Below are 25,991 nucleotides of genomic sequence, written 5' to 3' on the forward strand. Positions count from 1 at the left end.
GCATACTATGCAATGTCCAGAACACCAATGTGTGAAAAATAAGATATATTGTTAAAACTGCAATAGATACTTCCGTAATGAAAATGCTTAAACAATCACCGCGAAGTATGTAATACAGCTTATAAATGTGAAAGATGTAAAAAGTTTTGCTTGAGAACTAAAATGATCAACGTGGCTGTGAACTTTCCAGAAACTGTAAACAAATACTGTAAATTGGAAATCATAAATGTTACATGCAAAGAAAATTGCAAAAACGTGGAAGTTGTGAAAGAAAATTTGGTGAGGATTTTATAGTGAAAGGTTTTCCAAATTATAATTGAAGTGTCGGCAGAAGTGCCAACACCGTGTTGTTTGAGGAAGCCGAAATGCACGCTATAAGCTCACGCAGGATGGCGTGAGGTCTTAAACAGGATACTTAATGAATGCTATAAAGAAAAGTACGTAGCTTCTGGAATACTTAACTTTAATCCACAATTGGTGAACATTGGTCTTGTTACTGTACATGCTTCATTAGATACATAGCAAAGGATAAATGGCGCCTTGCTAGGTCGTAGCAATTGACTTAGCTGAAGGCTATGCTAACTATCGTCTCGGCAAATGAGAGCGTAATTCTCAGTGAACCTTTCCTAGCAACGTCGGCTGTACAACTGGGGCGAGTGCTAGTAAGTCTCTCTAGACCTGCCGTGTGGCGGCGCTCGGTCTGCAATCACTGATAGTGGCGACACGCGGGTCCGTCGTATACTAGCGGACCGCGGCCGATTTAAAAGGCTACCACCTAGCAAGTGTGTTGTCTGTCGGTGACACCACAATAATAAAGAAGGTTGTTATATTAATGGAGCATTCCAAAATTATTACGTTTACCAATACTTCGAAAGCTATTAAATAGTTGCAGGTAAAGACGTTAAATATTGTGAAAAAGACTTCCGTAGGAGAGTAAATTGTACCAATACTGAAAGATATATGTGATTTGATTATGAGCTCAACAAAAAAACTGGCATACATATTCCGAATCTGTTCTCATAATAGTTCACAATTTTAATGGTGACAAATATAAATTTTGTCCTTGGACGATATCTGATGAACACGACGACTATACGTTCATAGCTCACTGTGCTACCTGTTACGATTCCCAATTTATTTTGAATTACTATGTTGGAAATACAATAAAACCAATAACTAACGTTATAGGAGACCAAACAATTAGGTATAAAACTATAGATAGTTGTAATTTCGTACCAGATCCTCTTAGTAGTTTTCCAAAAACTTTTGATTTAAAAGAATTGAAGAAAGGCTACTTCCCTCATTTGCTCAAGACACAATGAAAATTACATTGGACCAATTCCTGATACTCAATTTCTATTATGTTGACACTATGAAGCCAAAAGATACAGAAGCATTTCTCAAATGGTGTAGCTCCAGAGGCAAACAAAATTAGGTGTACAATATGAAAAAAGATATTGTTGAATACTCTAATTCTGATGTAGATATTTTGAGCAGAGGTTATTTAGAACTGAGAATACAGTTTCTAGAAACAGCTAATATAGACCTGTTGTGTTATTTAACCATTGCTGGTGTTTGTATGGCGATTTACAGATCTAAATACTGACCTGAAAATATAATTGCTGTATTGGATGAAGAACAGAAAGAAAATTATACTCAAGAATACATAGTATGGTTAAACCGTTTAATCAATAACCATATCACACACACTCTTAATGGTGGCGAAGTAAGAATAGCTCGATCAAAAGTAGATGGATTTGATAAAGCAACTAAAACTGTTTATTAGTGCCATGGTAGTTTCTGGCATAGAAGCAAAAAATGTTTAAAAGTGAGACAATTAACTATAAAAATAAAGAAACAATTGATGACCTTTATCAAAAGACATTAACAAGAAGTGTAGAAATACGAAATGTTGTATATAATTTAGTAGAGATGTGGGACTGTGATTGCCTTAACTCACCAGAGTACAAAAAACTTAAATAATTGAAACAGTTACCCACAGCTGTTGAACCACTGAATCCAAGAGATGCATTTTATGGTGGCTGTAGGAATTGGATAAAATAAAGAGCTAAAGCAGACAGTGTTAGAAAAATAAAATATATTGATGTATGTGGTCTTTATCCAACTGTACAATATTATGATTATTATCCTGAGCAACATGAAAGAAAAATATATCGACCAAGGCATAATAGTAAAAATGGGATGAATTTGTAAAATGTCGCATAGAGGATTGTGACATCCTGTTTTGCCTGTAAGGTTAAAAATTGATAAAAACTAAAAACTGTTGTTTCCTTTGTGTACCAATGTGCTGAAGAAAAAATAAAGGCAAATCACTGTTTTATTGGTACTTGGGTCACAGATGAAGTTAATTTTGCTATAGAAATGCGATATAATATTTTAAATCCCAATGAAGTTTGGGATTTCAGAGATAAAAGCAACATTTGTTTAAAAATTGTAAGATTTTATGAACAATAAAACTGGAAACTACCTCACATAATTTCGAATCTGATGAAGAGTATATCAAAACAGTTAAAGGCGTATTAGATACTGAGTTAGATCCTGACAGAATAAAAAAAGAAAGGTACTGGAAAACGAGCTGTTGCTAAGATGTCTTAATTCATTGTGGGGAAAGTTTGGACACAGGCAAAATATGAGTAAAACTGGATATGTGACAGATGTACAAGAATTTTATGAGATACTTTTGGATGATCGATTAGATAGTTTACCTATAAAGTTATTTATGACAATATGGTTCAAATGAAATACAATTTCAAGGATTATAATTTGGAAAATAATACATCCACAAATATTTTTATAGCAACATTCACTACATCAAATGCGAGGCTTAGATTGTATAATGTGTTAGATAAAATTGGAGAATCCGTTATATATTTTGATAATGATTCAGTAGTATATATTGACAATGGGAAAAATACTGTGCAAACAGGTTATGTATTAGGCGAATGGACTGATGAATTGAGACATAACTGGATTACAGGTTGGGCTTCAACTGGCCCAAAAAGTTATTATCATGGGAAAGATGATAAATAAACAGAGTTTAAGGTAAAGGACTTCACTTTAAACTATAAGAATATTCAAAAGCTGAGAGGTGAATCTATGATAAAATAAATTGAGAACACAGTTAAAGAAAATATAAAATAGCAGTACAATCAGATAACCAGAGATGCGGATGCTATAAATCTGGTTAACAAACAAGTGAAGAAACAATTCTCATTTCAGTATGACAAAAGAGTTGTTCTAGAAAATTTTGATGCCATGTCTTACAGTTGTTACAGTTTAATGAATAATTATTAAAATCATTTATTTATCTTGTGGGCTGTTGGCTCAGTTATTAAAATTATTTTATTCATCTTGTGGGTGTCTTTGCTCAGTAAATTAATTTTTATTATTAACAACTCTAATCTCTTTCTCCAACCATGACTAAGATCAAAAATATATAAAAATTTGGTAATCCTATTTTAGGACTACCTAAAAAATACATGAAAATTTAAATCCTTCTTATGTAAATTCAATTAATAATTTTTTTTTTAGAAATTTTATAAAGAAAGGAAAATGTCCGTAAATTATCTGTGAGTGCACTCAATCCACTCAGTGACTACTATAGTAAAAGTGAGGGAAACAATACAGATTTGTCATATAGCACTAAAAATGAAATTTCCTCAACAAAAAGGTAAAATAATAAGAACCATAAAGCGAAATTGTGTGGAAGTTCACCTGAATACTTCGTTGAACTTGAATCAAATATGTTTCGTTTATTCATAAACAACTTTCGCATTTATCAATAATAACAGAATACTCTTGCCTTTGATCATGATGAAGCATGGTAGTTTGAGTACAAAATACAAAAATAATTATTTTAGAAAAGTAATTGCTTTGGTTACATAAAAGCCCAGAAGTTACATGATCAACAAATTTTTATTACTTATAGAATACAATCTGCATCATGTATGGATACAAAACACACCACGAACTAACTCTGAAAAGTGGACGATTCTAATTATGTGCAAAACAAGCAACCAAACTAACAAAACGACAAAGAGAAGTCGTCGGCTGCCATTACCTCTCATACACATTCATTTATATTTCTTTTCCTACCAATTCTACCAATTCTGCCGGTACTTTTAGCATGTCCTACTACCAAAGTGTAGTTTTGACAGAGTGAAGCTCTCGTTAATAGGTACCTGAGCGCACAGTTGCTTCATTAATTTTTACATTTGTCAACAACTACACATTCATTTTTGGAAACTTAGTGCTGTTGAAGATTAAAGAAAAATGAACATCATGCACAAACAAAATTTTTCATATTTAAAAAATACTAGAACGCTATCCCCTCTGCGTTGCCTTCTGTATCCTCACCCTATTTCAGTTGATGAAATTCACCCTTGTCCTCAGTTTCCTCAAACTGATTGCAAATCTGAGTCTTAAACTAGAGTATAAGAAACCCTTTGTCTCCACAATCCTCACCAAGGCAGGAGGTCCTTACGAGAATTATTTATGTCTGAGTAACACCTTACAAACTCTTTCCCACCTGACATATCCGAAACCAAAGAAACTTCATCAGGTTCTGTCACTCTAAAAATGATCCTGACATCTATTTATGCTACTAGTCATACCTTTGCCCTTATATCCTTGTATCAGATCGAAGTTCCAATACCAATCTCTGCCTCCTGACCATGATTCTTTTTTTGAAAATGTACTTTTACGTTTTCATAAATGTACTCAGCCAAAGAAAAGCTATCGTCTCTCACTCCAGTAACATGACCGGTAATGAAAGAGGGATGAAAGAAGAATGTCATCAAAGGTACAAATAAATCAGCACAATGACCTTTGGACAACAACAGCCTACCACTTGCAGACAAACGGTGCTTGACACCTTGAAGATAGCATCATTGTATCTAATGATTCGAAATTCGATCGCTGTATGGTGCGCTATAGCATCCAATATCTCCTCTCACATATGTTCACCAAATCTAAAATACAACAGAAGGATGTCTTATGTAGGAACATATCAACATTTTACTTCCATAGTAATAATAATAATAATATTTCATGAATGTTTCTTAAAATCATTACTTCGTTCCATATTTTCTACCCCCATCTAGCTAGACCGACGATCATCCCTGTTCATGCTACTACAGTAGTTGAATGTTTTTATTGTGATACATTAATGTCAGCTAAATTTCCATCTTCAATTCATCTGCGAAAGTTTCATAATAGTTTTTATATATTTATGAAGTTGGTTAATCGTACTTTCGTATAAACAGGTTTGTTACTTATGTCTTTGTATCATCGGTGGTCGCTGTCACTCCATATTGTATTACAGCGAGCTGTAGATTAAGAACCTTTATGTTGCAGTCTGTTTTGTGGTTTGCTGCTGTTGTTCTTCGTCAGCTCTTGTAACTTTTATAATTTTTATCGTCAGATTTGACAGATTGACGTTACACTAGTGTAGTAACGATCTGTATTTAATTATATAATGCCTTTAAGAGATATCTCCAACATTTGGATCTGAAAAATGTAATATTGATACGTAAGGTAATATATGTATGAACTTATGACCCGTTATGATGTCACTGCTTGTTGTTGCCTTAAGCAAACTTCCCCATCCCAGCCATACTTGACAATAGCATATAGTGCTTTCCTCTGTGAGCTCTTGAAGTCTTCAGAACTACTGTTTTCCATAAACCCATCAATGTCTTACCTGCTCGTTAGCGTAACTTCCACCTGCAGTGAAGTCCATGAATAATTACTAGCTCAGCATGTGTATAAACATATGGTCTAGCTTCCACACCAATACTCGACAAATTATCTGCACATTCACCTCATTGGCCTATTATCCTTAAACTCTATGAGCCTGAGATAGCCTTTGACCATACGAGGCATTTGGACCACCTAGTCAAGCTAAAATCCCATTCTCATGAAATTATGTCTCCCAAATCGTTCCCCTCCTGACAAACCTTCGTCTTTTGCTTCTTAAAATCTTTACTTCATTCAACGTCTTTCACCAACCATCGAGTTAGATTGGTGATCATCTCTGTTCATAATCCTCTATATATTCTAGGTACATGCTCCCACGCACTCTATACGTATTATCTTCCTAAGGGTTTCTCCAGATCCATCTTCATACGTTTACTTCGTGATGGATCGTCTGATACGTTATAATCAATCGAATTAAAATGTAATCAATATTCATTGTCTCTTCCGACACCCTGATGTCCACTTCACCGCAAAGACCGTTCCATTCATGTCACTAATACGCAATATTATACTAATCCCCGACGAGAATCCTACTTCGTGACCCTCTTGAATAATACCAAAATGGACAAACCCGTCAACCGGATTACATCGTTCCATTTTCCATTATATCTTTAATAGCCCTTCTGTAACAAACTCCATCTGCTCGCCAAGCGTTTATTTCTACATAAATGTGCTGACTCGCCCTCAGTAGCAATGGCATTCTCCAAGACGCTGTCCACAGCAGCTTGTGTATATTCTCCTCCTCTGAAATTCACAGAAGGGCTTGATAAATGATGCCTGTTACATAAACACGAAGGAACAAACCTCATCTCGCCACAAGAATTCCTTAACAAGCTACCCTTCCTGACCCAGAACTACGTTCTCATTACATCCTGCCAAACATAGCCAATCGTACCCTATCCTCCCTTTACATCTAGTTTCCAATATGCTAACCCACTACTCATTATCAAAACCAGTTAAAAAATTCTCCCTCATTGGTTCCACCTCCACATAAATCTGAAATCTCAGGAACAAAAAAATCGTGCCCAGTCTACTTATTTCCTCATCCTCCTGTGCCCCTACTGTACTTACTCGGAGATAACTTCCATACACGAAACTATTTAGTGTTCTTAAGCTAGGTGCAACATCGTCAGAAACATCATCATTATCTGTTTGTTGATTACAAATGAGATCAAGGCAATTCATATTTTGTTGTTTTCATGTGAATTGTATCAAACGTTTGAAACTATAAGGAACTGGGTACATCGTTTCTGTCCAATTTATATACAAAATAGTACAAAACATGTCATTAATAGCGACTGTATCGTCAATAGTTTTCATAAGTGGATGATGTTATACAAATTTTTCATCAAGGTATATGTCTTGAAAATTTTCTGAAGGACCTATTTCTTTACTTCTGCACTCTCCTAAACTACTTCCACTCTTAAAATACGAGCCTTTCTTTAAGGTACCCTAAGTCCTCATTATTCAGTGCCAATAATCTGGCCACCTGAGACATTTCAGTGCAACAAACAGCTCTTTCCTAGTCACAATACCTTTTTCTTTTTTTCTTCCTTGGGTCATCAGTCTTCTGACTGATTTGATGCGATCCGACACGAATTCCTCTCCTGTGTGGACCCCTTCATCTCAGAGTAGCATTTGCAACCTACGACCTCAATTATTTGTTGGATGTATTCCAGTATCTGTCTTCCTCTACAGTTTTTGCACCCTGAAGTTCCCTCTAGGTCTATACCCTGGTATCTTAACAGCAGCCCTACCATCCTGTCCCTTCTCCTTGTCAGTATTTTTCACATATTCCATTCCTCTCCAGTTCTGCGCTGACTCTTCTCGTTGTTATCTTACCAGTCTACCCAATTTTAAAAATTCGTCTGTATCGCCACATCACCAATGCTTCGATTCTCTTCTGCCCCGGTTTTCCCAAAGTCCACGTTTCACTACCAAACAATTCTACAATCTCAGAAATTTTTTCCTCAAATTAAGGCCTATTCTTGAGACTAGTAGGCTTCTCTTGGCCTAGAATGCTATTTTTGCCAATGCCAGTCTGCTTTTAATGTCTTCCCTGCCATGTCCGTCATTGGTTATTTTGCTGGCGAGGTAGCAAAATTCATTAATGTCTTAACAATCAGTCTTGATGTTAAGTTTCTCGCTGTTCTCATGTTGGCTGCTGTTCATTATCTTCGTCTTTCTTCGATTTCTCACAATCCATATTCTGTACTCATTAGATTGTTCATTCCTTTCAGTAGGTCATGTAATTCATCACTTACATTCAGGATAACAATGTCATCAGCGAATCGTGTGACTGATATCCTTTCACCTTGAATTTTAATTCCACTCCTGAAACTTTCATTTATTTGGATCATTGCTTCGTTGATGTACAGTTTGAACAATAGGGACTACAAAATTACATCCCTGCCTGACGCCCTTTTTAATCCAAGGGCTTCGTTCTTGGTCGTCCATTCTTATTATTCGATCTTGGCTCTTGTACATATTGTATATGACCCGTCTCTCCCTATTGCTTCCCTGTTTTTCTCAGAAATTCGAACATCTTGCACTGTTTTACATTGTGGAATGCATTGTCCAGGTCGACAAATGCTATGAAGGTGTTTGATTTTTCTTTAGTATTGCTTCCATAACCAACAGCAGCATCAGAATCCCCTCTCAGGTTCCTTTACCTTTCATAAAACCATGCTGAGTCTCATCTAACACATCCTCAATTTTATTTTTATTCTCCTGTATATTGTTCTTGTAGTTATCTTCGATGCATGAGCTGTTAAGCTCATTGCGCGATAATTCTGCCGTTGTCAACTCTTGCAGTCTTGGGAAATTTTTTGGATGATATTTTTCCGAAAATCTGATGGTATGTAACCAACTCATACATTCTGCACAACAATCGTTCTGTTGTCACTTCCCCCAATGAGTTTAGAAATTTTGCTGGAATGTTATCAACCCCTTCTGCAAATCACATTTAAGTGCCTGGTAGAGTGTTCATCGAACCACCTACACAATTCTCTATTATTCCAATCACGTATAGCGCGTGTAAAGAATGAACCCCTATAACATTCCGTACGAGCTCTTTCCATTATTTTATCGTGGTGATCGTTCCTCCACATGTAGGTCGGTTCAACAAAATATTTTCACATTCGGAGGAGAAACTTAGTGATTGGAATGTCGTGAGAAGATTCCGTCGCAACGAAAAACGCCTTTCTTTTAATCATGTCCAGCTCAAATCATGTATCATATCTGTGACACTCTCTCCTACATTTCGCGATAGTACAAAATGTGCTACCTTTCTTTGAACGTTTTCGATGTACTCCGTCAGTCCTATATGCTAAGGATCCCACACCGCGCAGCAGTATTCTAAAAGAGGACGGACAAGCGTAGTGTGGGCAGTATCCTTAGTAGGTGTGTTACATTTCCTAAGGGTCTTGCCAATAAAACGCAGTCTTTGGTTAGCCTTCCCCACAACATTTTCTATGTGTACCTTCCAATTTAAGTTGTTCGTAATTGTAATACCTAGCTATTTAGTTAACATTACAGCTTTTAGATTAGACTGATTTGTCGTGTAACCGAAGTTCAACGAGGTTCTTTTAGCACTCATGTGGATGACATCACACTTTTCATTATTTAGGGTCAAATGCCACTTTGTGCACCATTCACATATCTTTTCTAAATAGTTTTGCTGTTTGTTTTGATCTTCTGGTGACTTTATTAGTCGATAAACGGCAGCGTCGTCTGTAAACAACCGAAGACGGCTGCTCATATTGTCTCTGAAATCGTTTACATAGATAAGGAACAGCAAAGGGCATATAACACTACCTTGGTAAACGTTAGAAATCACTTCTGTTTTAACCGATGACTTTCCGTCAAGACCTCTGTGACAAGAAATCACAAATCCAGTCACATAATTGAGACGATATTCCATAAGCACGCAATTTCACTACGAGCCGGTTGTGTGGTACAGTGTCAAAAGCCTTCCAGAAATCCAGAAATACGGAATCCATCGGAAATCCCTTGTCAGTAGCACTCAACACGTCATATGAATAAAGAGCTAGTTGTGTTTCACAGGAACGACGTTTTCTAAACCCATGCTGACTGTGTGTCAGTAGACCGTTTTCTTCGCGGTAATTCATAATGTTCGAACACAATATATGTTCCAAAATCCTGCTGCTTATCGACGTTAACGATATGGGCCTGTTATTTAGTGGATTACTACCTTTCTTCAATATTGGTGTGACCTGAGCAGCTTTCAGTCTTTGGGTACGGATCTTCCGTGGACCGTACCGTTGTACATGATTGTTAAGTATGGAATTCATGCATCTGCATACCCCGAAAGGAACCTAATTGGTATACCGTCTGGACCAGAAGACTTGCTAATATTACGTGATTTAAGTTGTTTCACTAATTCGAGGATATTTACTTCTACGTTACTCATGTTGGCAGCTGTTCTCGATTCGAATTCTGGAATATTTACTTCGTCTTCTTTTGTGAAGGCATTTCAGAAGGCTGTGTGTAGTAACTTTGCTTTGGCAGCACTGTCTTCAATGGTATCTCCATTGCTATCACGCAGAGAAGGCATTGATTGTTTCTTGCCACTAATGTACACATACGACTAGAATCTCTTTGGATTGTTTGGCAAGTTTCGAGACAAAGTTTCGTTGTGGAAACTGTTACAGGCATCTCGCATTGATATCCGAACTAAATCTCGAGCTTCTCTATAAGATCGCCTGTCTTCGGGATTTTGCGTCTGTTTACATTTGACATGTTTCTTTCGTGGTTTCTGCTACAGTGTTCTAACCCTTTTTGTGTACCAAGGAGGATCAGCTCTGTTGTTTGTTAGTTTATTTGAGATGAATCTCTCAATTGCTGCCTATACTATTTCTTTGAATCTAAGACACATCTTGTCTACACTTATATTATTAATTTGGAATGAGTAGAGGTTGTCTGTCAGGAAAGCATAATGTGAATTTACCTGCTTTTTTGAATAGGTATATTTTTTGCTTATTTTTCGGGGATCTGGGGATTACAATATTCAGTCTCGCTAAGAACACCCTGTCTTCACTAATGCCTGAATCGGTTTAGATGCTCGTTATTAGCTCAGGATTATTTGTTGTTAAGATGTCAAGTCTGTTTTCACAACCGTTTACTATTCGCGTGGGCTCATGAACTAACTGCCCGAAAAAATTTTCAGAGAATGTGAAACTTCCTGGCAGATTAAAACTGTGTAGCAGACATGGACTCGAACTAGGAACCTTTGCCTTTCGCGGGCAAGTGCTCTACCAAGGCACGACTCATGCCCCATCGTCACAGCTGTACTTCTGCCAGTACCTCGTCTCCTACCTTCCAAACTTTACAGAAGCTCTCCTGCGAACCTTGCAGAACTAGCGCTCCTGAAAGACGGGATATTCTGGAGACATGGCATAGCCAGAGAACACTTGCCCCCGAAAACCAAAGGTCCCGAGTTCGAGTCTCGGTCCGACACACATTTTTAATCTGCCACGAAGTTTCGCATCAGTGCACACTCCACTGCAGAGTGAAAATCTCATTCAGAGAATGTGTTTAGCACAATTTCGGATGATATTTCGCCAACATATCGAGGGTATATGAAAGTCACCACCAACTATTATCGTATTAGTCGGGTACGTGTTTGAAATCAAAGTCAAGGTTTCTTTGAACCTTTCAGCAATTGTATCATCTGAACTGGGAGGTCGGTAATAGGATCCAATTATTATTTTATTCCTGTTGCCAGCAATGACCTCTGCCCATAGTAACTCACAGGAAGTAATTGCTTCAATTTCGCTACAAGTTAAACTACTTTCTACAGCAACAAACACGCCACAGCCAACCGCGTTTAGCCTATCCTTTCGGAACACCGTTAGGTTCTTGGATAAAACCTCGGCTGAGCTTATATCCAGCTTCATCCAGCTTTCAGTGCCTATGACCATTTGAGCATCAGTGCTTTCTATTAGCGCTTGGAGCTCTGGTACTTCCCCAACACAGCTACGACAATTTACAACTGTTATACCAACGGTTCCTGTATCTGCGTTCTTCCTGTGATCAGCCTTCACTCTTTGAGACTGAAGCCCTTCTTGTGTTTTCCCGAGGCCTTCCAACCTAAAAAACCGCACAGTCCATGCCACACAGCCCCTGCTACCCGTGTAGCCGCCTCCTGCGTGTAGTGGACACCTGATCCATTCAGCAGAACCCGAAACCCAATCACACTTGGGGGCAAATCATGGAATCTACAGCCTATACGGTCGCACAATCATCTGAGCCTCTGATTCAGACCCTCCACTCGGCTCTATACCAGAGGTCCGCAAACGACCCTGTCGACCATGCTGCAAATGGTCTGCTCTGCTTTCATCTTGCAAGCAAGACTAGCAGCCTTTACCACTTCCATTAGCCGCTCGAAACTAGAGAGAATCTCTTCTGATCCGAATTGACTCACATCACTGGTACCGACGTCAGCAACCACCTGCAGTTGGCTGCACCCTGTGCTCTTCACGGCATGCGGGAGGACTCTGACGTGGTGGACGTCTGTTGGATCCCCATGGGCGGCCCACAGCAGTGGTGCCCAACCACTGCAGCCTCAAGCTGTGTAACCGAAGCCATCACAGCCTGAAGCTGAGAACGAAGGGTCACCAACTCGGCTCGAATTCGCACACAGCAGCTACAGTCCCTGTCCATCCTAAAGACCGTGGAAAACTAAACTATGCAGATAAACGGACTATCGGCACGTGCTGCGCAATTCTACTGTAGACCCTGACAAAAACGCACGAACTGTGTTTAGTAATACGCAGATATTCCATAACCCAACTACCGAAGCACTCATGTGAAACTAAATAATTTGCCCCTGATTAGGAACTTGTAATACGTCACAAAATTCTCTTGTGGTTAGGAACTCATAAATGTCACAAAAGCGGTTACTTCCCTGTTGCTGCGTCTATCTCGGTCGGCTACTACTGCCTGACTAATACTGCCTGATTATAATACTGAATACCCTTTCTCCCCCAAATGGTCTCCTGTTTCCTCTTCTATCGCATCAGACAAATCTTCCCCTCATAGAGGCCTTCACTGTACTCTTTCCACTTATCCGCTCTCTCCTCTGCATTTACCAGTGAAGTTCCCGTTTCACTCTTAATCTTACCACACTTGCTTTTAATGGCGCGGAAGGTTGTTTTCTCTTTCCTGTATGCTGAGTCAGTCCTGCCGACAGTCGTTTCTTTTTCGATTTCATCACATTTTTCTTGCAGTCATTTCATCTTAGCTTCCCTGAACTTCTTATTTATTTCATCGATCAGCTGGAGTATTTCTCCTGTTACCCACGGTTTCTTCGCATTTCCAGGTTGTTTATCATTGTCTATTCTTCCGCCTTTAGGTGCAGTTTCCCATCCCAAGGTCAAGAGAATTACCAGAACTCTGTCCTCTCTTCCGCCCTGTTTGACAAAGCAGTTGGCAGAATTAGGGTGACTTCTTATGCAGGAAGTCTTCAGCCACCAAAGGTGATTATTAATCAAAATTTAAGCAATGGCGGGTTTCGATCAAGGGACCGAGGACATTTTAATTACTAATCAGAGACCTACCTACATTTTTTACATTATTTTCTTTCTTATTATTCGTTGCATTTGTTCCGGGTGGACGTTCCAAGACACCTGTTGAAGATCATTGTTGATCCATTCACTCAGTTTTTGTATTACAGAGGGCAGCTAACCCTCTGACCGAACACAGTGTGCTACCCTGCCGGCAACCCGAGATCACAGATGCATTCACGATTCCTTCTGCCTTTTACTTCATTACTTAATAATAATGGTTTCCAGCTACTGTCTCCTCGTATGTTTGAACCACTCCTAACGATGGCAGCTTGAATCACCGTCTGTCCAGTCACATTCAAATTACTTGTTTTCCTTACCACTCGAATCCCTACAATATGAGAAAAAATATGATTTAAAAATTAATCTCATAATAAATATTTATCACTATAACATGAAATAAAACTGGTAAAAGGTAAATAATCAGTTCTTCTAAGGATACTCTTCACTTTGGAATCACTGGGACCTATATTCACCCATCATTCAATGTGGTATATTCGAAGGAAAATTCTCATTTTAAGTAGATAAAGTCTCACATATTTAAACATCCATGAAATCATAATGTATTAAATCAGTATTTAAGGAATTATGTATGACAACTGCGTACTGTCCCTGTTGTTTCGTTTACGATTTACTCATAAAATCAATAGTGTAAACTCATATTTTTAAGTTACAATAACTTAGATGTACTTGCTTTCAATGGAAATGATCTCCTAAACATGGCCAACACAAAAATCTCATTTCATATTCTAGTAAAATCTTGCTCTGAAGCTATGAGTTGCTTCCAAAATGCACTACATTCATATAAGTATTTCAGTGTATCATTAAAAGCCTTTGTCTTGTAATGGCGTCCATGGTTTCATGCGAAAGACACTGGCAACACAAAAAAGTCAATGAAACGGTGGTGTCTGACATAATCTACTGAAATTCAAAGTGTTACCAAGCATAAGACAGCTGCTAGCAGAGTTTCTTTGGAAAGATAATGGCCGATTATATGTGGTACGCGATTCCTTTATTCGTACCACACCTACCCACTGTGTCTTAGATACCATAAAAGAGGAAGTGGGATGGAATCATGGTTGGCAGCCACAATTTATTATTAATACAGTTTATTGACATTACGCCTTTTAAGGAGTCTGACAATTACAAATTGTGGACGAGCCACTAGATAACGTTTTGCAAATACAGTTAGAAACCCAAAGTACTCAGTATTCAAATAAACAGTTCCTTAATGTGCCAGGCATTTATAGAAACATTAAGCATAGCGACTTCACCAAACTCCTTAAAACCGGTTATTACATCAAGATGGCCACACTTAAAACATTCTTCATTAAAATACCATTATAAACTTACTATTTCAATCCGTTTAAGAAGCACTTGCTAAAGGTCAACTGCCAACTAATTTTTCCTTATTAAGAAAACAGAATTACTGACAAACTTCATAAATTAGGATTTCCCTCAAAATACATATAATGACCAATTACATAACATGATACAACCACTAACATAAAAATAGCAGAAAACTTGATCTTTAAAAATGAGTGTTCAGGTGCTCAGCCGTGTTAATAAAAGACTACTAGAAAGAGCTGCGCAAGGAACTCAGCAGATGCTATACAGTTTAAGGTTTAGCCAGTTGCCAGTCGCTAATATTGAAGGAAACAGGTTCGTCTAAGGACTGGTTACATACAATATATATTTATATATCTACCAGCTTAACCCGCCTTGGCGGAAGGAAGATAAATACTAAACTTTGCAAGGCGGTATGTGAACAACTCCCAGTAGTGGCCAGGTTCTTAAACACTGCTAGGCCTAGACCTCGGATAACATTTTACTCCCCGCCAAGGCCGAGACACAATCAAAAGTTTTTGCACGAATCACAAAGACATTGCAATAACTCTGAAATATAGAAACACTCGGCAGAACCTTTGACTCGATATATGAGTAAGCGTCTAAAGAAACACGTTACACTACTGAAAAATTCACAACTTTGACCTTAAGCATTTTACAAATGGACAAATGCAGGCTTTGAATATACAAACATAAAATCATGTGGTTACAAGAAACACAGAGCACTAGTAAAACTACCGAGAAAGCTTTCAAATAACGGCCACCATTTAACTAGGCCAACTGAATTCTTCCACACCATCTTAAAGTTCGACTATGAGAGTCTCACCATAATAATAAAATTGAAATGCCTCTGAGTGCGTCGGTCAACAAAACACAATTACTACCACTTACTCATATCACGTACACAATACGAAGGAGCTGCTTCACCGCTGCACTTCAACTATCGTTCTCCAAGCTGCCCATGTCATCAAAACGCGCGACCAACTTCACACCACAACGTATAACGGTCATCACGCTCGTTCGGCAGCCGTTGACACTCGTCTCCCAGCGAATGTCACGAAATCTCGAGGGTTAGCCGGCGAAGGCTAACAACCAACTCGCTTCGCCCGGCAATTCGGAAGATAAGACACGCGAAAAGCAAAGGTAGCTTAGCTCAACCACCATCGATCTCAACGAAACATAAACAAAACAACACTGGTGCCAGCTCACCACGGCTCAATAACCTTCTTCATCCATCTCCAAATCGAAGCTTCTGTTGTGTCGGAAACGACTTCGTCCTCTAAGGTACACTAACACCTAATATTCCTTGAAATGTTCCTCTATTGAAACTGGAGCTTGGCACTTGAATTTTGCGCTAAACTGCTGTCTGCGCTCGCCATGTTCACAAGTGACTACTTTTCTCTCACAGCGGCGGTGGTGCTGGCGTTCTTCATCAGCTGGGCGCCCTTCCACATGCAGAGGCTGATGTACATCTACGGGCGAGATGCACCCAACTTTGAGGAGATCAACGAGGTGATGTACTACGTGACGGGCTGCTTCTACTACTTCTCGGCCACCATTAACCCCATCCTGTACAACGTCATGTCCGCCAAGTACCGCAACGCCTTCCTGCAGACCCTGTGCGGGCGCCAGAAGTCCCGTCCAGGTGGCCGAGGCGAACAGTCCAGCTTCCGCGAGAACACGGTAGTCGGGTAAGCACGAGCACATCTGCCGGGTTTCAGTTCTCTGAGAACAGGAAGACACGTAGAATCTTTCAATGCACTCTTTTTCATGCTATATTTTCATCTTTGAGAAACACTTTGTGTTATTGTCCAACCAGTAACTTTAGGGTTAATTTTCGGGCAGGCTGAGCGCACCCATTCGGGACTTTTGCAGTGGCTCGTGACGTACAGATATTGTGGTATGTGCTGGAATACGGGTACAAATAAATATATGGGAAAACACTGAATATTTTCACTACTTTACTTTTCGTTGTGAAACTGGTGATGATATAATGATCTTTAGCACAACCTGAAATGCAGGTTACATTAAAAGATGGTGGTGTCATTGTCAGCTGAAAAATTGAAGGCATAGTTCGTTATTAAAACAGAAATTCTATGAATATACACTACTGGCCATTAAAATTGCTAGAACAAGAAGAAATGCAATTGATAAACGGGTATTCATTGGACAAATATATTAAACTAGAACTGAAATGTGATTACATTTTCGCGCAATTTGGGTGCATAGATCCTGAGAAATCCGTACCGAGAACAACCACCTCTGGCCGTAATAATGATCTTGATATGCCTGGACATTGAGTCAAACAGAGCTTGGATGGCGTGTACAGGTACAGCTGCTCATGCAGCTTCAACACGATACCACAGTTCATCAAGAGTAGTGACTGGCGTATTGTGACGGGACAGTTGCTCGGCCACTATTGACCAGACGTTTTCAATTTGGGAGAGATCTAGAGAATATTCTGGTCAGGGTAGCAGTCGAACATTTTCTGTATCCACAAAGGCCCGTACAGGACCTGCAACATGCGGTCGTGCATTATTCTGCTGAAATGAAGGGCTTCGCAGGGATCGAATGATGGGTAGAGCCACGGGTTGTAACACATCTGAAATGTAGCGTCCACTGTTCAAAGTGCCATCAATGCGAACAAGAGGTGACCGAGACGTGTAACCAATGGCTGCCCATACCATCACGGCGCGTGATACGCCAGTATGCCGATGACGAATACACGCTTCCAATGTGCGTCCACCGCGCCGGCCGGAGTGGCCGAGCGGTTCTAGGCGCTTCAGTCTGGAACCGCGCGACCGCTACGGTCGCAGGTTCGAATCCTGCCTCGGGCATGGATGTGTGTGATGTCCTTAGGTTAGTTAGGTTTAAGTAGTTCTAACAAGGGAACCTCCCCATCGCACCCCCCTCAGATTTAGTTGTAAGTTCGCACAGTGGACAGGCCTTGATAAACTGAACACAGATCAATTGAGAAAACAGGAAGAAGTTGTGTGGAACTGTGAAAAAATAAGCAAAATATACAAACTGAGTAGTCCATGGGCCACATACGCAACATCATGCGCAATGTGAGCTCTGGAGCGCCGTGGTCCCGTGATACCGTGAGCAGCTGCAGAACGAGAGGTCCTTGGTTCAAGTCTTCCCTGGAGTGAATATTTTACATTATTTATTTTTGCATAGTTATTATCTGTCCGTTCGTTCATTGACGTCTCTGTTCACTGTAATAAGTTTATTGTCTGTGTTTTGCGACCGCATCGCAAAACCGTGCGATTAGTAGACGAAAGGACGTGCCTCTCCAATGGGAACGGAAAACATTTGATCGCAAGGTCACAGGTCAACCGATCCTCCACAGGAAAACACATCTGATATATTCTATACGACACTGGTGACAGCATGTGCACCGCATGACAGGAATATGCTGTCGACCCACCTAACTTGTACACTTGGCCATTCTTCGACCTTGCCCGATTTAGGTTTTCTTGTGGATGTGATAATCACTCCCAAAAAAGTGATGAAAACATAAGAGTTTGTCACATAAACTGAAAATAAAAAATAAAAATTTTCACTCAATGGAAGTTTTGAACCAAGGGCCTTTTGTTCCGAAGCTGCTCACGTTACCACGAGACCATGGCGCTCCTGCTACACTGCTGTCCTTGATGTTGGATATGTTCCCGTAAACTACTCAGTTTGTATATTTTGCTTATTTTTTCACAGTTCCACACAACTTCTTCCTGTTTTCTCAATTGATCTGTGTTTAGTTTTTCAAGGCCTATCCACTGTGCCAACTTATAACTACGTCTGAGGGGGCTGCGATGGGGAGGTTCCCTTGTAAGTTCTAGGGGACTGATGACCTCAGCTGTTAAGTCCCATAGTGCTCAGAGCCATTTTTTTTGCGTTCACCGCGATGTCGCCAAACGCGGATGCGACCATCGTGATGCTGTAAACAAGACCTGGATTCATCCGAAAAAATTGCGTTTGCCATTCGTGTACCCAGGTTCGTCGCTGAGTACACCATCGCAAGCACTCCTGTATGTGATGCAGCGTCAAGGATAACCGCAGCCATAGTCTCCGAGCTGATAGTCCATGCTGCAGCAAGCGTCGTCGAACTGTTCGTGCAGTTGGTTGTTGTCTGGCAAACGTCCCCATGTGTTGATTTAGGGATCGAGGCGTGGCTGCATGATCCGTTACGGCAATGCAGATAAGATGCCTGTCATCTCTACTTCTAGTTCTACGAGGGGGGGGGGGGGGGGGGGCGAATTTGATTTCCAGTACTGCCTGGGACTTTTCGTAGGTGGGAGGGCTGGACCTCGGCACACTCAGCCTCGTGATGCCAGATGAGTTGCTTCCTAAACGAGCGGTAGCGGCACCGAGGTAGAAACTTCGACGACGGCCGGGAGTACGATGTGCTGACGCCGTACCCCTCAAAAACACGTCCGTTGGTGAATGACTGAGGATGACACGGCGCTCGGTTGACAGCCGCACCTTCTTCATATACAGGGTGTTACAAAAAGGTACGGCCAAACTTTCAGGGAACATTCCTCACACACAAAGAAAGGATATATGTTATGTGGACATGTGTCCGGAAACGCTTACTTTCCATGTTAGAGCTCATTTAATTACTTCTCTTCAAATCACATTAATCATGGAATGGAAACACACAGCAACAGAACGTACCAGCGTGACTTCAAACACTTTGTTACAGCAAATGTTAGTGAGGATACGTGCATCCACCCTCCGTCGCATGGAATCCCTGATGCGCTGAAGCAGCACTGGAGATTGCCGTATTGTATCACAGCCGTCCACAATACGAGCACAAAGAGTCTCTACATTTGGTACCGGGGTTGCGTAGACAAGAGCTTTCAAATGCCACCATAAATGAAAGTCAAGAGGATTGAGGTCAGGAGAGCGTGGAGGCCATGGAATTGGTCCGCCCCTACCAATCCATCAGTCACCGAATCTGTTGTTGACAAGCGTACGAACACTTCGACTGAAATGTACAGGGGCTACATCGTGCATGAACCACATGTTGTGTCGTACTTGTAAAGGCACATGTTCTAGCAGCACAGGTAGAGTATCCCGTATGTAATCAAGATAACGTGCTTCATTGAGCGTAGGTGGAAGAACATGGGGCCCAATCAAGTCATCAACGACAATGTCTGCCCAAACGTTCACAGAAAATCTGTGTTGATGACGTGATTGCACAATTGCGTGCGGATTCTCGTCAGCCCACACATGTCGATTGTGAAAATTTACAATTTGATCTCGTTGGAATGAAGCCTCATCCGTAAAGAGCACATTTGCACTGAAATGAGGATTGACATTTTGTTGGATGAACCATTCGCAGAAGTGTACCTGTGGAGGCCAATAAGCTGCTGACAGTGCCTGCACATGCTGTACACGGTACGGAAACAACTGGTTCTCCCGTAGCACTCTCCATACAGTGACGTGGTCAACATTACCATGTACAGCAGCAACTTCTCTGACGCTGACATTAGGGTTATCGTCAACTGCACGAAGAATTGCCTCGTCCATTGCAGGTGTCCTCGTCGTTCTAGGTCTTCCCCAGTCGCGAGTCAGAAGCTGGAATGTTCCGTGCTCCCTAAGACGCCGATCAATTGCTTCGAACGTCTTCCTGTCAGGACACCTTCGTTCTGGAAATCTGTCTCGATATAAACGTACCAGCCGGCCGGTGTGGCCGTGCGGTTAAAGGCGCTTCAGTCTGGAACCGCGTGACCGCTACGGTCGCAGGTTCGAATCCTGCCTCGGGCATGGATGTGTGTGATGTCCTTAGGTTAGTTAGGTTTAATTAGTTTTAGGTTCTGGGCGACTGATGACCTCAGCAGTTAAGTCGCATAGTGCTCAGAGCCATTTGAACCATTTTTTATAAATGTACCGCGCCACGGCTATTGCCCCGTGCTAATCCATACATCAAATGGGCATCTGCCAACTTCGCATTTGTAAACATTGCACTGACAGCAAAACCACGTTCGTGATGAACACCAACCTGTTGATGCTACGTACTGATGCGCTTGATGCTAGTACTGTAGAGCAATGAGTCGCATGTCAACACAAGCACCGAAGTCAACATTACCTTCTTTCAATTGGGCCAACAGGCGGTGAATCGAGGAAGTACAGCACATAGTGACGAAACTAAAATGAGCTCTAACATGGAAATTAAGCGTTTCCCGACACATGTCCACATAACATATTTTCTTTATTTGTGTGTGAGGAATGTTTCCTGAAAGTTTGGCCTTACCTTTTTCTAACACCCTGTATACGTTTATAATTCCGTTATACTACACATGCCATATTTCGATAAGTAATCTATGTACCACAGTATTAGTGCGTCGTGGATCAAAGTAGGAGGATGGTATCGGCAGCTTCATTAACTCCTGATTTTGTTCGTGAGGTTTCGACTCCTACAGGGAAGATTTTGTCGGAAGCTATGTTGAATCTAATTCAGTTTCTTCGGTCTTTAAGTTTAGTAAATCTATTATGTCGGAAGGATTGCAGGTGGATAAAAGAAGATAAGGATGTTCGAATAAACTGTGCTGCATAGGTGACTTATTGAGTAATATTATGTTCTTTAGTTAACTGAAGAAAGATGGAATATACCGCAAAAAATAAGGTGAAATATCAGCTCACTTATAATTGCAAGTAGTGGGAAATGATTACAAAACCATACGAAAGATTCTGATAGCAGAACAAATAAAAACAAAAAGAGCGGTACAGCCGTGCGGGATGGCCGCGTGCTTTGAGGCGCCGTGTCACGGACTGCGCGGCCCCTCCCACCGGAGGTTCGAGTCCTCCCTGTGGCATGGGTGTGTGTGCTGTTCTTAGCATAAGTTAGTTTAAGTTAGTTTATCTAGTGTGTAAGTATATGGACCGATGACCTCAGAAGTTTTGTCCCTTAGAAATTCGCACACATTTCAACACTTTTAGAGGTAGAAAGAACAATTAACACTGAAATAGCATTATTGAAATTCACTACGGCAGTCTAAAAAATAGATAAACAAACCTTTGAATCAAAAATGAGTTGTGATTGTTGTGTTTGGAAAGGCACATGTGTGTCTATGTGATGCATCATTTCCCAGTAGCAAGATGACAAGAAATTTTTGTCGAAGGAAGAAGTCATTCATATATGAGAACTGGATGACTTCATTTCTTAAGTGTCAGAATGAAGATGGCGAAAGAGTTTAACATTCTGGGGATGGATTGGTAATCATAGTGATGCCCAAGCACAGATTGAGGTAGGAAGTCGTGCATGCTCTTCGTAATGGAATCATCCTGCCGAACACCTTAAACTATGTATGGAAAATGCAGAAAAGAAAAATTAGGTGACCAGACGGCGATTCCAACAGACGTCTTCCCGAAAACGAAATCAGTTTCTTACGATACAGCCCTAAGGGCGGTTAATCAACACGAGTTGATGCGAAGCCATCAGACCTGTTGTAATCATTAGGTATAAATTATTAGAATGACACGATTCAGAGCCATTGGATCATAAATAATGTGCTTAGGGGACTACTGTGCTGTTATAGATGATTTAATAATAAAGCTTTGCCCAGAAAATCTCATAACGGAACTGAGTATAAGTTGTGACTTCCTATGCACCCTGTGTGGTTCTTTAGTGGATGCAGGAGCGAGCACCAGTTGCCTTTTATGAGCAACGATTTCAGATATTAATTTCTGTACATCTAATACCAATAACTGAAAGTAACACATAGCTTTGTTACTGAATCTGCGCCGTCAGTTGCTAATTGTACAACTGAATGTAGAAATATCTACAGATACAAAAGATTTATGAAATTGTCACTCTTCAGTACAATGTCTACTCGGAAACTGTGGAGGCCTGGCCAATATGAAAGTCTGTAAATGTTATTCAGTTGCCAAACAAACAGAATGGGCTCAGTGCATGAATGTTCTAACTAAGTGCACCCGCCACTGGGATCTACACATAGAGGATGCTTGCATCTCGTTGGCAGCGGCGTAACCGTTCGTGGCAGCGCTCTCGCGCCGCCATGGCGGCTGTAGGAAACACGACTGTGCAAATGGCGGTGTGCCTATTTGAAAGTGCGGCCACCCGGATAGCAGCCGATGCCGCAGTATAATATTACGACAAGTTGGTAAATGTCCAAAATCACTTAACTACTTAATTTAATGTAATTGAAACAGATGTTAGCATTCTTCAGCTTAAGCGGTAAGACGTACGGTAGATCTAGCTCAATTCAACGTCCATTGCCTGCACTGGCCTTAGAAACGGGATTTCTTTCTCTGAATAATGCAAGTTCATTATTCATTAATTATTGTACAAAGATATGGAGTGTAAATTAAAACAGATACAAAATTTCCTGACTATGAGAGCTGATAGCAGAGTGACATTTTGGGCAAGGTATACCCTTCACTTCTCCTGGCTGTACACGAAACAGAGGATAGCCGACAACAAAACAAACAGCAACAGCTAATACGTTTGCTGCCACGTTTAGTGGCTCTGGAAAGGGAATCTATTTTCCGCGCCAAAAAAAAAAAAAAAAAAAAAAAAAAAAAAAAAAAAAAAAAAAAAAAAAAAAAAAAAAAAAATGTTAAGTTTACAAAGACACAGGTAACTGAGAACTGAAATTTGTTGACACGTTACTTCAGCCTCCAGAATATAAGAGTCATATAGCGCCAGATGCTAGCATGTGGAGTATATGGCACTTACCAGCTTGCTTGGAACAGCCTAAACTAGGATTACTTTCATCTCTGGAAAGCACAGACCGCTTTTGTTTTGGGACTGGTTTACCTGCAGTGAGCAAACTCGTCAACGCTGCGCCAGGTTTGCAACAGTGCGGTATTATCTGACGTCCTTTCATCTGCAGGTGACGTTGTTTTTCCAATGAAATGAATACTTAACGTACACAACAGTTAGCAGTGAGCGTATGAGAATACCTAAGGACTTTCAAAAACTCAGAGACCATTAAATATTTTCGGCAGATCACTGTACTGGAAACATGCTGAAAACATGATTGTCAAAACTATTTACCATTACTGATTACTGAACGGACCCTACTACTAAGAGACACTGTTGCCAATTGAAGCCGAAGGATGCGATACTACCAGAATGATACCCCGCGGCACTGAATTAGGCCATACACAACATTCCAGTAGAATGAATTATTGCTATGCAGTGGATCGTGCGCTGATACGAAACTTCCTGGCGGATTAAAACTGTGTGCCGGACGGGTGAGGGATGATATGATTTACTGGCGGAAGTAAATCTATGAGGTTGGGTCGCGAGTTGTGCTCGGGTAGTACAGTTGGCAGAGCACTTGCCTGCGAAAAGCGAAGGTCCTGAGTTAGAGCCCAGGTCAGCCACACAGTTATCATCTGCCAGGAAGTTGTAAAATTTGAGTAATGGGATGAATGCAGCACGATTCATCGCGGCAGTCCCTGAGATATTCGTAGTCGTCCAGCGTCATAGCTTGGGACATTTTTGTACTATGTTTAACGATTTTTTGCATTTACGACTCATTGGTGTTACTATCTGAATAGCTGGTCACCAGACTTCTTGACGTCATAAGAATCATTCAGAAAATGACATTTCCTGAGTTATGGAAAGGTTATATCACTCATTTATTTCGAAATAATAGCCTTTTAGCGAATCTGAGCTTTTCTCGTACAGAGAGGTTATTTAAGAAAAGAAGGCTCTTCGAAGTTAGGCTCAGTTTTCAATTCATAATTATATTTGTTTACAGTTATTGAAGTACTTCATGTAGGCCGCTGTGGCCGAGTGGTTCTAGGCGCTTCAGCCACGACCCGCGCGACTGCTCTGGCCGCAGTTTCCTAGTGCGAAAGTTTCAACCCGTTCGGAGCGATGCTCCAAACGTCTTATTTCCTTTTTTTTTTTTTTTTGTGAGCCTACACCTTTTCGTGAGGTTCATATTTCTTTGCTAACAACAATTTCTTTTGATATATAGGTCTTTTATATTCTGCAGTACTTGTTATTAGCTTTTTCTCCCATGTTTCTACTTTATTCTCCTTCTGAGACAGCTGACATCCTCACGAGTATGTGTTTCCACTCGGTCAGTATCCCATTTTCAGAACATGACCGAATAACGTTAAAAAACGCAGAAAACTACCAACATTAGGTATCGGGAATGTTTCCTATATATTTTCTAAGGATGACAGTGAGACCTATACTCCTTGACTATCCCTCGTCAGCTTTCACACAATGTTCACCTAACAAGTGTGATTTTATTGCCACCCAGATTGTCCCAAGTCGTTCATTTTTACATTTAAGGCCCTGGTCTCCATCGTTTGCCTCCTGTTACATACTCTGTATGGCGATGTTACCACCATACTCCTGACATTCACTTCATCGATAAGCATGTCTCTAAGAAATTAATTATACAGCGTTTTTGAAGATGGTCCCATTGTACCATGGAATGTACCTCTGTCAAAACGACAAATCATTTTCTCAGGCATAAGGTCGAAAGCACTTGAGATACAAGAATTACTACTTGTGCCGACAACGACACAACTCAATAAGCGATGTTATCTTGCTGTTGACGTTCACTGTTAATTTCTTGTTGGTTGTAGTTGTGTCTGTATTTAGACTTCTGACTAAAGCTTATGAGCTTAGAGCATGCTGGAATAGCTGTGGGTCAGCAACTTCTGTTAAACAGTGCAGCAAAAACCAGTCCTAAGTTGCAAATTTTACTTTTCTTTATTCACTCGATGACTAATTTCAGTTTCAGTTCATCGTAACATATACATAAATGGTATTTCTGAAGATGTGAAAAGCACGTTTCTTTTTAAAATGTGAAATGAACATTTACAGCACATAAGATAACCTATGTTACAATGATTTGAAAATGGGTCTCGGCCCGAAACCAGTCATCGAATAAATCACAAAAGCAAAATTTGCAAACGTAAAATGATGAACAAACCGCCTTAAGTTACAATTGCGTTTATATACTGCAGTATGCATGTAGAGCTCTGGAGGCTCATCTTCAGGTGCATTTTTGTGATTTACATCAGGTGTTTTAGTTGTTTGCCTCTTGATATTACATTTTTGTGTTACAACACGGTGTATTGTATATATAAGTATAATAGCGTTTATAATATGAAAATAACTTACAGTTTAACATTGTATGAGTTCTGCTATTGTTGTGCAGTTGATATACACAATATACATCTTTAATTTTGCAGTACATACTGGGATATATAAATAGTCACACACTTTTACGCACAATGTTGTAGCAGAACGTAAACATGCCAAACTACAACATGGGACCAAAT

General features: G+C 40.3%; 1 protein-coding gene across 1 annotated transcript in view; it reads left to right on the top strand.

The window, feature by feature from the left end:
- LOC124622584 (neuropeptides capa receptor-like) overlaps nucleotides 1–25,991 on the top strand; it is a 1,063,621-nt gene that overhangs the window by 995,918 nt on the left and 41,712 nt on the right. The window contains exon 6 of the mRNA XM_047148332.1: nucleotides 16,120–16,402. Coding sequence (XP_047004288.1) covers nucleotides 16,120–16,402 — 283 coding nt within the window. The remainder of the gene's footprint in view (nucleotides 1–16,119; nucleotides 16,403–25,991) is intronic.

This window comes from Schistocerca americana, chromosome 7 (assembly GCF_021461395.2).
Source record: "Schistocerca americana isolate TAMUIC-IGC-003095 chromosome 7, iqSchAmer2.1, whole genome shotgun sequence".
NCBI lineage: Eukaryota > Metazoa > Arthropoda > Insecta > Orthoptera > Acrididae > Schistocerca > Schistocerca americana.